The sequence below is a fragment of the Medicago truncatula genome, chromosome 2 (genome assembly GCF_003473485.1).
Source record: "Medicago truncatula cultivar Jemalong A17 chromosome 2, MtrunA17r5.0-ANR, whole genome shotgun sequence".
Lineage (NCBI taxonomy): Eukaryota > Viridiplantae > Streptophyta > Magnoliopsida > Fabales > Fabaceae > Medicago > Medicago truncatula.
Genome location: NC_053043.1, coordinates 15364065 through 15379599, shown reverse-complemented (window position 1 = coordinate 15379599; position 15535 = coordinate 15364065). Strand labels below are relative to the sequence as shown.

Below are 15535 nucleotides of genomic sequence, written 5' to 3'. Positions count from 1 at the left end.
TCATGGAAATGACATTGCTACTATTCAACATCTATTGGCAAAGGAGTATGATCCAAACTCATCATACATTTTGTGAAGGAAACATGAGTGCAAATGTCCTCGCTAAGCTCGGGGCTAGAGCATCTAGTGATATGAGAACCCTCCTATTGAGCTTTTCTAAACTCTTGGGAGATGTCATGGGTTTTTTTAACCTTGTGTTTTGTTTCTCATCTTTTTTTCTTTCCCATTTTATCTCATATTACAAAAAATATACTAAACATTTATGATATTTTTCATATCCCTAGTTTGGAATCCATAATCAATTATTCAATAAACAAAGGGTGTGTTTGTTTCTCATCTAGAGATTTTTTTAAAAATCTAAAGCTATTTCTGTTTGTTTAGTATCATAAAAATTATTTTTAAAGATTTGAAGCTCTTGCACTTTTTTTTTTTAACAAGCCAAAATGCAATATATTAAATCAATGAGAGTGATTCATCTCACACAAAAAATCTATTTTGTTAAAAAAATCATTTTTAGCTTTAAAATGAAAAGCTATTTCAAGTAGCTTTTCTAAAATCTTTTTTTTTTTTTCTAAACATAAGGAACTCAAGTGTAAGAGCTTCATTTTCTTCAGTTTGGTCACTTGTCTGGGTAACCGCGGTCTACTTATCTGTTTCTCAAATTGATTTGGCTCGCGTGTGTTTGGGTCATGTGGAAGGAAAGAAATAGCAGACTTTTTAATCAGAAGACATTGGTTCCAAAACAAATTACAGACAAGGTAATAATGCTATCTTTCCAGTGGTTGAAGGCGAGTCTCTTAACTTTCGCTTTCAGCTATCATGATTGGTGGAGGCATCCATTATCTTATATGTTGTAATTTTTGTCTTTTTTTCTTGATTTTTTGAGTCTTTTATGAGATATTTGTAATTATCTTGTACAAATTTTTGGGTGATTCTCTTTTTGCACGCCTTAAAAATCTAAAACAAACACTACAAAAATAAAAAAGTGATTTTTTTTCAAAAAAATCCAAAACAAACGGACTCAAAATCTCAACTTTGCTAAAAAAAAAAAAACCTCGCCAATCATGTCATTTGATTTCTCACCGTCACCAGTACATCTTTGATAAATAATTTTTCAATTTGTCTGGCTTACACATACCATACCTAGAAGCTTGACAAAAATATATATATACCTAGAAGTAAAAAGAAAAAAGTGATCAAAATCTTTATCAACTATAACAGCCTTTTTTCCTGTTAATTTCTCACTTTTTTTTTTCTTCCTTATTACAATGTGTAGGACCTGACCTCATGGGGAGTGACAAGAAATGGTCCATACATAACATATGTACTACTTTGTTTCATTTTTGCCATTCCCATATCTCAACTAATTACCTACTGGTCTTTAAGACGTGTCTACATTGCTTTAGTATCAATCATCATTTTGTACCAAACTTCGATCTCAGTCAGTTTCTAAGAAGTCATTCATTGGTTGATCACGTTTTCACGTTTTCAATATCTTACCTTGCCAATATAAGAAACTCTCTTTGTTATTGCTGTTATTCTTTTAACTTTGGATAGGTGAATTTTCCAGTAAACTTCATAATGAAAAACTTTGAAGTAAAATTTCACATATATATTTATCACATTGTGCATTTGGTTGTTAAGCAATTCATTGTCACACTAAACTCTTAGAGTCTGTTTGAATTGTAAAAGATAAGTATCCGACATAACAACACAACACAATGTTATTTTGATATTTTAAAAAACTTGTATTGTGGATAAAAAGTTGTGGTTTGGCGACGGACAAGAATTTTAAATTTTGTCCAATCTCTTGTCCCACGATTTGTCTAGTCCCATGAGCAGTTCTAAAATCAAACACAATATAACTAGAGTTGTCCTCTTCATTCCCTTATTTATTTTTTAGCAGATCAAATGCACTCGTATGCTATCTCATAAGCAAAATAGGTATTTCATTCTCTTCACTGATGATTAAACTAGAACACATAAGTGTATTTTTATTTTTTTTTAACAGCATATATTTAATAGAAAGCCTTGCACAAGAAGTGCATAGGACCACTGTTACAAGAAGCCAACACTGGCACACAAAAAAAACTCCCTAAGGCATTTGTTACAACACCCCGAACCCAGGCAGAACAGAACAACTAGAAAGCTGCTGCTAAAAAACTACAGCTAAACAGCCGAAAAACAAAAACAGCATGCCAACAACAGGAAAACCAAGCTGACAGAGCAAGGGACTACTGTCCACCAGCACACCACACCGCACCAAACACACAACATCATCTCCTATTCAAACATTCTCTCGGGTTCCAAGTCCACTCGTAGAATAGGCAAGAGGGAATCCGTAACCTACTCGACACCCAACACCAAGACGTAGCCTTGATCTCATTCACCACCTCATCTAAACTCTTGGCTTGATTTGTAAAAATCCTCGCATTCCTTTCCCTCCAAATCATCCAAATTGCCGCGTGCCAAATCAACTAAAAACCTTTCAAGAGAAGCTCAAATTACAAGTATCGCTCCAACAAGCAAAATGCATAAACAAATTGCTCGGGGTAATCAAGTTAATCTCTAACCAATCCATTAGCTTTCTCCAAATCAACGCGACTACATTACAATGCAAGAAAAGGTGAGTAGTAGTTTCCTCCCCATGGCCACATAGAACACAACCCTGGGGGTCCCCGGTAGCTAAAACACGACGAAAAGCTAGATTTGATCTAGTAGGGATGCGATCAATAATAGCCATCCAAGAGAAAGCCACAACCTTAGACGGAGCCGGACTTTTCCAAAGCTTAACAAAAGCCCATTCCTCTTCCACACCCAAACCTTCTTCCACAAGCACCCTATATGACGAGTTCACCGAGAACATTCCGTTCTCATCCGGCATAAGTGTATTTTATTAGAGAAAAATAAGTACACAAGATTTTCAAGAAATTCAAGCAATTGGTAGAAAATCAAACATATCAAGGCAAATGAACATAAGACAGTGCATGTATTGAGTACAATCTTCAAGTCTTCAGTATGCAACATGTATTTTGGGAGTATTTCCTGCAAGGAGGATGAGAACAATAAGATTACGAAGAATAACTCTTTCTAACAAATTGTTCCAATCAAAGTAGAATAATTCTCTCTAATCAATTGCATCGACTGAACCTTCACAATTAAGGAAGGTATGCCCATTTCCAAAACATTCTTTAGCATATGTTTGATAAAATTGAAGCCGAATAGACTTGTTTAAAGAGTTGACTCAATAACTGCATACCAGAATTAGTCTCAATAACTGCCTAATTCATTGATCCGCAACACCTGCATAAAAAGTACAAAAATGTTACAATAAGAAAGGAAAACAAGGTGTCTTTCACATTCTATTTCATCCTATAAGTCTGGTAGAATGCTGATCCAATTCAAATGTCTATCGAACAAACTAATAGATGTTGTAGGATTATACAACAGGCAAAATTGACAATTTACTCTTAGCTCATTAAAAAGAATTGTATCAACAGCAAAAAACATGCATTAAATCAAAGAACTGTCTATTGGATATGTCTAATAATATGTTCATAGTAGTGGATTCTACTTGAGTGCTATCAAGCTATTGCAGTTGTTGAATAATGTGTACGTAAATGTATTAGTGAAATAAAAATAACATGTTTGCTTAGGAAGAACCATATTAGAAGGTCTGTGTGAATTCTCATCAACTACAAAATAAAATTCCAAGACTCAACACAACCCATATTCGACACCGTCTGTTTGATGCTTCCTTTTTTATTTTGATACTTTATTTGTTGCAGCAAATAGGAATAACAAACCAAAAATAAAATGAATCCATCCTGAAAACTAATACAGACATTATACAACAATCAGGTAAGTTTCAACAGGAAACAAGAAGCTGAGAAATAACAAGAATGCAGTAAAAATATGCCATAAACCTAACATTTAGTTTCTCTCTGGAGATACAATCAGTGGTCTTTCTGTAAATGGTGTCATCAGAGTTCTTATTTTTAACATCCTTCATGCCAACACTATTAGCAGTTGATGCTGAAAGCGTCTTTCCATTAGACTTCACAACATCCGTAACACCGTCTGAATAACAGAAAATGACAGATGTTGTTATTCCTAACATTATAATAAAAAAAACTAATGACAATTTAACAAGAAAATTAATAATACTTCGAACTGTATGTGCAAACTTCAATGCTTTCTGGCTGGTTTTATTCTTCAAGGATAATTGATCACAAGATGTGGTATTATCCAAATTGACAGCAAACCTTCTCTTAGAAGATGTATCCTTCTTCCTTTAATCATCTTAGCGCTGCACAGTTATTATAACTTCTTCAGTCTCATCATCATCTCCAGAAAAATGTTTCCTTAACTTAGCCAAAGGCAGGTAGTAACACCATGTATCTCTCGTCTTTGGGAAAACATACTTTATAGGAAGTGAATCAGGCAGGTAGTAGAAGCTTGATTTTCGCTTCACCTAGCAGAATATGCAGGAATACAATCAGCACAGACTCGTTGTAGAAGAAACTCACAAAAGACATCTACCAAAACAGAAAGCACATACCATTAATCCATGAACTTGGATCTCTCCTATGTCTGGTAAACAAGTGAAGTGCACTTTCACAAAATCTCCTGCAAAATAATAATTGCATCGATTACTTTTCTTGTTAGAACCTGCTGACATACTCAAAGGTTGAACACCAATTTTATCAAAGCCTGTTCGTTTCATTTTTTAAGTCATACCATACTCTCCAAAAACATCCCTTCATCGAAAATGTGTTTATCACTTTACTCTCCATTACGTGTTAAAGCACCACAAGTCCACAACCAACAAGTACACAGATACATCCAACATACATGGAAAATTTGACTATACATCAGCAAAATCTGCATCTAATCTCTATGCTATTAGCAACTACTACATTGATCTAAACTTTACATATCTATGACATTTGAAATAATGTAAATACAGTCACATGTTTATTAACCTTATCAAACTTGATCTGAACTCGAAGAAAGTAACACTATACTACTACCTTTTACTTTAGAGCCAAATCATAGCATCCAAATCCATAATAAATTCAATAAGATGATCTCCCCTTAAACATTATATCGAAATTGAATAAAATAAAACTCTGGCATGGTTGACTAGCGGATGAGCCAAGTATGAGTTGACATATGGTAGGTTTGCAAATAGATGTTAAGCAGTGCTAATCTCCAAAACACATCAAACTTCCAAATTAAGACTTATTGATCCAAATGCAGGTCATTCTTCAATAAAATGTTAAATTAACCATTAAACATCAAACTAGATTTTATTTTTTATTTTCAAACTCAAAGATAGAGTTACAGCCTCACTGCACTTGAATAAGAATAGTGATGCAGTATGTATTTTAATCTTTGGAACCTGGTACATACTAGAGCTGAAAGGCAATACCCTTATCCTAAGGCAAGACCGTGTTGATTGAGAGCAATAGAACATAACAGTGTTTGACTAGAGTTAAAAAGGAAAGTTAATGAAAATGAAATAGAAGCTGCTAAATGCTTTGAATGTGAGGTGAAAAAAGTATAATATCTGAGCCAATGAATAAATGTTTATGTGATACAAACATATCTATATAAGCAAGTGAAAATGATTCCCATTACTAACATAAACATGCATTACAATATAAATAACACAGTATAAATAAGTAGAAATGCACATAACCTACGAAGTACAAACACGGACACTGAACAAAACAACACTGATAGATACTAACATATGCATTGGTGTTGTACGAGTGTTGGAGACCAATATGTGTCATACACTAGGACACACTTTCAACACGAAGTGTTCGTGTGATCCTCAAAGTTGTCATATTGTCAAACTTTGTAGCATCGACACTTCTGATTGATTGCATGTCCACTTACTGACATATGTCAATGGCCGAACCGACACAACATTGAGACATGTGATTATCATATCATTTTCTCAGATTACTACACCTATCAATCGGTGTTGTGTATGATGCCTGTGCCAAAACTAAATAGAATAAAACAGATGTGATCAATTTAATTTTTAAATAGGATAAAATCAATAAGTTGTATTTCTGTTATTCTTACTTTTGAGTGCTCCGGTAGTAATGTGAGGAGGGACATTGAAAGCAATGTGAGTACCCAAATCTGTATCCGCGAAGACAGCAACTTCGGCCGCCGTTCCTTTCATCATCCTCTGCCGCCGTGTTGCTGTTCCGGAATCACACAGAGGGAAGATGAATGGAGTTGGTGACGACGACAACGCAAACGGAGTGGCTGAGATGATGAGGCAGCAGTAGAGTAGCTTAGCGTTTGGCACATAATGATTGGCAACTCCACCAATCATCCTTGAGATGTGTTTTATTCAATCTGGTGCTAAAAGATTTCTACCTCCAATCATTAAATGCTATCAACATCAGAATGACTGGTTGGTCACTTAATGTTGAAAGGTTCTTGTTAAGAAACACTTCTATATCTATCGGGTTTAACCCCAGGAGGAGGATATGCAAACATATTTGTCCCTTGTAAAAGGTTTTCCTCTGCAATCCTCTCTATTTCCTGCTTCCACAAATTTTCTTCCAACTTCAACTTCAACATCCGAGAAGCTTCCTCATTTATTCTACCATCTGTAGCAGCACTTGTTTCCTCAATGACATTTGCAGTTATTTCTCCAACACTTAATCTTCTCTTAGCACTGTCTACAACCTTATTCTGAGAACAAGGACTTTGTTCGTGTGATGTCAACCTGGAGCAGAGCAAATAAAAAAACTGTTAATTAGTTTGAATGGATATCAATTACTACAACTAAATTAAGAATCAAGGGTGCAAGATACTGTACAAAAAACAAAATACATGTGACTAGATGAATAAAATGCAAACCAGATCAGTTATATTAGCTGAGGAACAATACTGCTGTCTCAGCATCATCTGCCAACTCACATTTCTGGAAGAGGAAAACGCATCCTGCGATTAACCATATTTTCTTTTTGTTTTGTACCTCGTATGAATTAACTCTTTCCTTGCGATCATCAATAATTCATTCAGTATTTCAATGCCTCCGTGTAAATCCAAAGACATCAATTCCCTGGTCCGTAAATCCCTCAATAGCTTTTCACTTTCAACGATATAGTTTCCAGTACACAAAAATGAATCAATAAGAACTATGTATATAGAGGTATTAGGCCAAATATCTCTTTGTTCCATCTCTTCATAAAGTTTAAAAGCAGCTTGAATATCACCATCGGCACAAAGGCCAGATATAAGAACGTTGTATGCAGCAACATCAAGCTTCACATGACATTGTTCCATTACACTCCTCAATTCCAATGCCTTGGCAACATTACCTTCTTTGCAATAGGTGTGCATTAATGTCGTGAAAGTAGCAACAGTTGGAATGATTTGCATCTCAAGCATGATACCAAGAATGCGAGTAGCTTCGTCAGTCTTCCTTGAACGTGCAAGCCCTCTGATAATAGCACTCATAGCAACACCTTGGGAGCTGACCCCAAGTATTTTCATCTCATCTTGAAGCTCCATTGCTCCTTTCACATTTCCCATTCTGCACATGCCCCTAATTAACGTGGTAAATTGTTTACATGTAGGAGCATAACCATTTTCCAACAAAGCATGCAGAATACAACGGGCTTCATCAAAAGAACAAGTTCTAACGAATCCATTAAAAAGGGAATTGTATGTATCTACATTAGGAGTAACTCCTAACATATTCAGTTGTTTTACCAGATCAAAGGCCATTTTTATCTCATTCCGTTCACAGAGCTTACTAACAAGCACATTCAACGTAAAACAATCAACTTTGAAACCTTCAACTGTTATCTTTCTTAAAAATTTCACAGCAACATCCAATGATCCAGACTTACAATATCCAAGAATTAGAGAGTGCCATGTTAACCTATCAGGTGCAAAACCGTGTATGATCATTTCATTGTATAACTTAGAACATCTTGCCATGCCGTGCCTCTTAGAATATCCATGCAAGAGAATGTTGTAAGTAGCCAAGTTGAAGCATAAACTTCTACTCCTCATTGTTGAAAGGATATCATTTACCTTTGACATTTTTCCCTTCCTTGAGTATCGATCCAAAAGAACATTGAATGCAATAGCATCAGGTTGAACACCTTCGTTTAACATATCTTCAAACATATATAAAGCAGCTTTTGAATGTCCTTCCTTAAGAAGACCATCAACTAAACTAGTGTACATAGCAGGATTTGGAGATAATAATCCTTTTTCAATTGCCCTTCCTGACAAAAGGAGGGCAGGGACCATTTTACCCTTCCTGCATAGTCCTGCAATAAGACTAGTGTATGTAAAGCTGTCAGGCACAAAATTATTCATAACCATCTCATCAAGAAGGGCAACCGCATTCGATAAATTTCCTGATCTTGATGTCAAAGTAAGCATCGTGTTGTAGAAAGTACTACCAATGGCATAAGGAATGCTACTAGGTCTATGCATAAATATTTTGGCTTCATTAATATGTCCGCCAATAAGAAGTCCTTTCAATAGACCCTCGTATGTGAACTGGCTCGGTAAATGGCCTAAACTATTCATTTTATCAAACACAGAGAACGCTTTTAATGCGTCCCCAGAATTTCCGTAGGTATCTATAATGCAATCAAAAGTAACAGAGCTAGGAGCAAGACCCATCCTGCTCATGTGGTCCACAAAATACTCGGCTTCTTCAAGTCTCCCGCATCTACAAAAAGAGGCAACTAACACACTACTTGTAAAGTGATCTGAAACATGACCACTCTGGTTCATAACTGCATAAGCATTTAACGCCTCTTTTAGGTTTCCCATCTTGCAGTAGTTGTAGATTAATGTTGAATGCAAGACTCTGTTTGGAACAAGCCCGGTCTTGTACATTTTACACATCATCTCCTTTGCATTTTTTACCTTCCCCGCCTTAAGAAACCCATTGACGAGTACCGAAAATGTAACAATATCAGGACTAACAGAAACTTTTAACATATCATCCAGCAACTGTACAGCTTCTTCAAGAAGGCCATTCTTACACAATCCATCAATCATTGTTGTATAACTAATATGACCGACTCTCACGCCATCCATCCTCATTCTCTCAAGAACACTGGAAACCAAACCAAATTGAGCATGCTTGGATATCCCATTCAAAAGAGCACCATACGTCACTTCATTAGGTCTCAAACCATGTGAAACCATCACATCACAAAGTCTCAACGCTTCCTCAATGTTGCCATTGCTACAGTGCCCAAAAATCAATGTATTGTAAGTAACACTGTTGGGTAACAAGTTACATAATGACATCTCCTCAAAAACTTTTGTAGCAACTCCAATCTTCCCCTCCTTAACAAGTCCATTAATAAGAGTATTATAAGTTATCTCATTAGGATACACCATATTCTTCCTCATCCTTCTCAATATCAAATAACCTTTTGCACTTCTACTTTTTCTACACAAATCATCTATCAAAACATTATAGGTACAAACATCGGCCGCAATACCCTTAGATGCCATGGCGTCAATAAGCTCAGACGCTGCCTTATACCTTCCTTTCTTACAATACCAATTAAGCAAAGTATTATAGGTAACCGCAGTTGGAAAATGACCGGTTTCGTCCATTTTCCTCAAGAGAACCCCAGCACTCTTAAACTTGCCGCGTTCACACAAAGCATTCAACAATATATTAAACGTAGCAACATTCGGTGAAACCCTATTAGCAATCATTTCTTTAAAAAAAGACCAAAACAAATCAACCTCACGATCCTTCACCAACGAACCTAACACCATGTTACACGTAAACACAGACGGACTAAACCCTCGAAAACCCATCAAACGAAAAGCCTCAACAGCATCACCAACCATATTCTCCCTTAAACAAACCCTAATAAGTAAATCAAAAACAGCTGGATTTGAATTACAAAAAGGGTATGTCTCCATCAAAGCACCAAAAACATTATTAAAACCAACATCCATATGTAACATATGTGACAATGTTGTTTTAGCATAACCATACATTCTAGCCTTAACAAGGATATGGGTAGTTGTGGAAATGATGTGAGTCAAATGATTAATCTCTAAATTAGGTTTTTTGATGACCCAATTGAGGAATTTCAATGCTAACATTCCATGAATAGGTCTAAGTGAACCTAATCTATAATTCATGCGGTTGAGTGATTCCCAACGGTGTATGGTTAAGAAGGTGTAAATACTCTTTTCCATGTCAAAAACCATAGATTTGATTGTAAAGGTTCAAACTTTATAATGAAAATGAGAAATTAAAGGTGGGTTTAGAGAGGGATAAGAAAAGGGTTACCTTGAATGTTGAAAAATTGAAAGATGAATAAAGCCATTGTTGCTATTATCATCTGTTCCAAACGAAAACAATGTATATTGATTCTGCATATTCTAGATTTTGAGCGAGCGAGTTTATCAGTTACTTGCCACTACTTGAATTCAAGTTCATAAGCTGGGGAGATGAAATATGACTGTGGAGTTTTTTTTTTTTTTTTTTGATCGGTTGACTGTCGAGTTAATATATTTACTTTTGTTTAATTATTATTTTGATCCTCTGTTTTCACGCACTGGTATGGGATGATGGTTCATTTTAAATGACTCAAAGATGATGATGTGACATATTTTAAATGAAATATCATATGATTTGATGGTGTAGATGATCAATACCCTTGAAATTATCTAAAATCTTGATTTAAAAAATGAAATATCGCCATTTTTAAGTTAAAAACTCGTAGAGAGAAATTAGGTCATTTTAAAATGAGAGGATTAATTATTTGAGTGAGCCAACTTAGAAAAACTAAAGTGTAATCAAGCATTTTTTTGTTTGTGTAATGTGTTTTGCACTCGTTAAATAATGTGAGAATACATAATAATTTAACATAAATGTAAACCTTTTTCACGTCGGCGATGTATATCAATTAAACTCTTTTAAATAAGTGGTATATATTATCACTTTTCCCTCAAAAATAATATTATCACTTTTGCAGATATTTTACCATATCTTATTCATCCTTTTGAGTTTTAACGTTTTAACATGTAATTTGTAATATGACAATTTGCATGAATGAATATCTATCTTATTTTAAGTAAATAAAATAGAGACAATACATTATACACATTAGATTTTGAAAAGTACCAGTTTTAAATCATGTTTCATGTACATCCAAACGCAAATATCTGATAATGTGTAATAGCTTACATAAGTTGTTATCTAAATGGAGCAAAAAGAGTCGTCGTCTTTTATATATATACAAAAATGTCTTTAACGTTGTCCTTGAATTTGCTTTTGAGGCATTGGGAATTCCTTCAATTTTTATTTATATTCAAACACTTGCACTAATATTGTGTTTTTTCAAACAAATAATCGAAAGTCCTCTAAAAAATATCACCACTGTTACACACATAATTCAAGACAATTTATTAAAATAAAATACCTTGCATGCATGAGAAGGAGGAATGCAAATACTACAATAAAGCAAATAAAATAATATCTGATAAATGTCTAATAGAGGAGCACAATCCTAGACATAGTGATAGTATTGACTTAACAATTCAAAATCACACCATTACTCATTACTTTGCACCAAGATTTTGGAGATAAAAAAACTTGATACCCTTGTAACAAAATGGACTTGGGTCCTCTGTAGCCAGCTGCACCATAATGGCAGCTAAAGAAGATTCATATTGTGCTAACAAAATAGTAACAAACTGCTAAACAATTGCTGATCTGCTTGCTTTCCTGATCAATAAGTTAATATTACAACTTTTTCCTATCAATGCCCCCATGGTAATGTTAAATCAGGAAGTCGCTATTTCCAAAGTGGGTGCCAAAATAAACAGATCAAAGCAATTGATCACATCACCTATTTACACCCTTTTGATGGTCTACACTACAGTAATGTTAATCATCACTGTCACTAATAGAAAATATTGAACCATTAGGATGAGATTTTTGCTCTAGTAGATTTTTATTTTTGAATTTACAAAGAGAAAGTGCAGGACTATTCTTAGTATTATAAACCCCAAGACTCTTTGAAGCTGAAAGAAAAAGCTTCCCCAATTTGGATGGTCTATTTTCGCTACATTTCCCAGCTTTGGGTTTTCTAGGTTTGCTACATTTCTTAACTTTGGATCTCCTAGTTTTGCTACCTGAACTTTTGGAAACAAAGTCAACATGCAATGGAACATGTGGAGGTGTTTTGGGAGAGAACTGTGGCAATGGATCAATTTGTCTCTTATAGCAACTTTGTGCACTGGTGCTTGATTGAACTTCAATCTCACTACGAACAGCTCTTGATGTAACCTCGGAGTTTGAAGAGCAGCTAAAATTGTCATTGTCAATGCCATTGAAACCTAAAAAATACTTATTGATTATACCGGAGACTGATATCACTTGAGTCGACATTTTACTCGGACTTTCTTGCCTTGAGTTAGCACGCAACTCAACCAAATTTTCATCTTTATTCTCTGGTATCGGACATTGACTCTTACTGACCGTGCTGGTGGGTTTGTCTCCAAATCCGCAGGAGTGTCTTTCTGGCATTCCACTGGCTGTATGTTGCTTGTAATTTTCATGAGAGTTTCCCTTTTCCTTCAAAACTTGATTAATAGCTTCATTCTCTTCTGATAGATAGGCACATGGATGGAGTCCTTCCTGTCTCTTTTCCTCACTGTTGCATCTTGTCTTATTTTCACAGTCATAAGTCATTAAGTCTTGATGATTGGAAAGAATAGCAGCATCACAGGGTAAACTATGAAGTCGCAATTTTAAATGCCCCACTTCCACATGAAGAAACCATGTTTCTCTCATCTTTGGGAAAACATACCTTATAGGAAGTGAATCAGGTAGGTAGTAGAAACAAGATTTTCGCTTTACCTAGCAGAATATGCAGTAATATGATCAGCACAAACTCATTGTAGCAGAAACTCGCAAAAGACTTGTACTAACAGAAAAAGCGCATACCATTAATCCATGAACTTGGATCTCTCCTATGTCTGGTAAACAAGTGAAATGCACCTGCTCAAAATCTCCTGCATAACAATAACTGCATCAAATTAGCTAAACTCACAAAAGACACATGCTAAAGCAGAAAGCACATATCATTAGGCCATAAGAAACTAACCAAATTGGAAGGTGAAGGACTTAGGGCCTGTTTGGATTGGCTTATTTGAGCTTATCTATTGACATAAGTTTTGTGAAACTGTTTGGTAGAACTTTTGACAACAACTTATGGCAATTTTCATAAGTTTTTTTCAACTTATTTTCATAAGTTCTCCAATTTATCAAGCACTTACCATGATAAACGATTTTCAACTTATAGCAAATACAAAAATAATTTAACATTATTTTATCATTTGCTATAAAAATAGCTTATGCAAGCTTATACACAAGCACTTACCATGTATAAACGCTTATGCTAAAAGTTGCAAATAAGCTGTTTATCCAAACAGGCCCTTAAGGGTAACATTCCACCTTAAGTAGCTAAACTTGTACTGGTTTAGAACAATCTTGGTAAACTACAATCTGGAGAATGCATGATAATCTAGATAAAAGTTACGAGTGAATCTACTGAAAATACAGATTATGATAGCAACTGAACTATTCATACAACAATCAGGCTTGCCTTGCAAGCTAACAGAATCTTATAACTACTTTAATAGAACTAGTCTTTAACAGAAGGCTGTTACATACAGACTGACCAAAGAAGATTTCTTAAGTAACTGATTCTATTGGACAGTTAGATGGATGATACAATGTCAAAACCACTCTTCCCATGATGATACTATGTGTTAATTACGTGGAAAGATTAAATAGAGGATTTAATAACAACCTATGTCATCTTCCATACCCCCTTAATCCTCAAAATTCTTCCTAAAGCGTGTTTTGTATTCCCCGAGGCTGAGGAAGATTAATAACATTAAAAAAAATATATAAAAAAAAAAAATCCCCCCGTAAAGCCATAGTCTAGTAAAGAGAACTGAATAACAGAAAGTTTACATTTTCCTATATCAATAGAATCGGAATTCTTGGAGTGACTTTGCAAACAATGACAAGTCATTTAATACAATTTACGATAACAAAAACTTCCCATCTACCACATGTAAATTGTATTAACAAAAACTTCCCAATTTATAAATGAGTAAAAGTTAAAAGCAAGAGAATAAAATCGAAAGGTTGTTATTACTTTTGAGTGTTCCGGCTGTAATGTGGGAAGGTGCATTGAACGCGATGCGAGTGCCCAAATTTGTGTCGGCGAATACAGCAACTTCGGCCGCCGTTCCGTTCATCCTCCGCCGTCGCGGTGGTGGTGTTCCGTAATCTCGAAGAGGGAAGATGGATGGACGACGGCGCAAGCAGAGTAATGTAGTTGTAACGTTTGGGGGAAATTAATCGGTTCGTTGTCACACCTAGAAAAAGAAGGGAATTTTCACGGTAACACCATAGATTGAAATAAATATTTTTTTTTATTAAATATCATTTTGCAAGGAAAAAAAATATCATTTCATTTTTATAAAAATCATACTTTTTTTTTTTTTTTTTACATTTTACCGTAAAATATAATCAATATTCTTGCACCATCGGTACACTCGATTTTTTGACCGTACGGTAGAACAACTGACAAAAAATGGTAATACCAACATTAATTTCACATTAAAAAAAATGGTAATACCAAATTTAAGCACATAACAACTCAAATTGGTGGTCTTATTATCTCTATAATACTACCGCAAGCACCATGCCCATCACAATTGGAGTAAGAATCCTTTTCATTTGTCAAAATTATATTTTTAAATGAAGAGAATCATTTCCCGACAATTGACGACCTCTAACAACCTCATCAATATTACATTTAATCCAAGAAGAATGACAATTATCTCTTTGAAGCTTTAGGTAGACGCATATCAACTGAAAAACTCTTTAAAATTTGAAAATGCATAATGGAAGAAGAGTGGCAAGCATGGGAGTATTTTCCAGTAACACTAGAAATAATAGAGATTAGTTTGACTTATTTTAAATTTCGTAAGTAATTTCTCAACACAAATTACTTCTAATTTTATTGAAAATTCAACAAATAACAAAATATCAAATTGCAACAATATTACATAAGCAAAGTTAAACATATGTAATATGAGTAAACTAGTGGCTTCCAAACCACAGGTTAGCTAAAAATTTCAACAAGACACATCATCACTTCATTCACTAAAAATAACCTTGCCCATCAACCTTACCTTACATACCTCTTTACTTTCATGATCCTTAATTAAACAATCGACGTGTACATGCCTAATGATAATGCAAGTGAAGATGTGTGAAAGACAGAGGCTGTTGCCAACATGAACAATTTCTTGAATAAATGTCAATCCAATCCAAGTACAATAATGTGAAGATGTTTGGAAGGAAATTTTGATGGACAAGGTTGGTTCATTAGCTAAAGAACCATAGAAGTGGAGATGTGTAGAATATTCCAACCTGAATTGCAATATTCTTGCATTTCCCATTATTGTG

At 34.8% G+C, this 15535-nt stretch overlaps 2 protein-coding genes across 5 annotated transcripts; both read right to left on the bottom strand.

Moving 5' to 3' along the window:
* Positions 1-1946: 1946 nt before the first annotated feature.
* On the bottom strand, positions 1947-10525 carry LOC11437641 (pentatricopeptide repeat-containing protein At5g55840). 4 transcript variants are annotated; one of them, XR_005644098.1, is made up of 7 exons: positions 10328-10517; positions 6100-6757; positions 4562-4629; positions 4168-4474; positions 3932-4080; positions 3260-3303; positions 1947-3045 (listed from the first exon to the last, which is right to left on the bottom strand). XR_005644098.1 is itself a non-coding variant. In XM_039830460.1 (2 exons), exon 1 carries the CDS (start codon positions 10243-10245, stop codon positions 6982-6984), a length of 3264 nt encoding a protein of 1087 aa, XP_039686394.1. In that variant the 5' UTR covers positions 10246-10525; the 3' UTR covers positions 6682-6757; positions 6952-6981. The 4 variants fall into 4 exon arrangements, 1 of the variants encoding a protein (XP_039686394.1); XR_005644099.1 differs by lacking the exons at positions 6100-6757; positions 10328-10517 and adding an exon at positions 5757-6074; XR_005644097.1 differs by lacking the exons at positions 1947-3045; positions 3260-3303 and having other exon boundaries at positions 3614-4080; positions 6892-10524.
* A 1054-nt stretch (positions 10526-11579) lies between these two features.
* On the bottom strand, positions 11580-13919 carry LOC11439122 (uncharacterized). Its single transcript, XM_024776095.2, has 3 exons — positions 13152-13919; positions 12992-13059; positions 11580-12904 (listed from the first exon to the last, which is right to left on the bottom strand). The coding sequence occupies exons 2-3, from the start codon at positions 12992-12994 to the stop codon at positions 11930-11932; spliced, it is 978 nt and encodes a 325-aa protein (XP_024631863.1). The 5' UTR covers positions 12995-13059; positions 13152-13919; the 3' UTR covers positions 11580-11929.
* Between the last annotated feature and the right edge of the window lie 1616 nt (positions 13920-15535).

Excerpts from the sequence above, each read along its gene's own strand:
- LOC11437641 (XM_039830460.1), bottom strand. The coding sequence starts at position 10,245 with ATGGTTTTTGACATGGAAAAGAGTATTTACACCTTCTTAACCATACAC.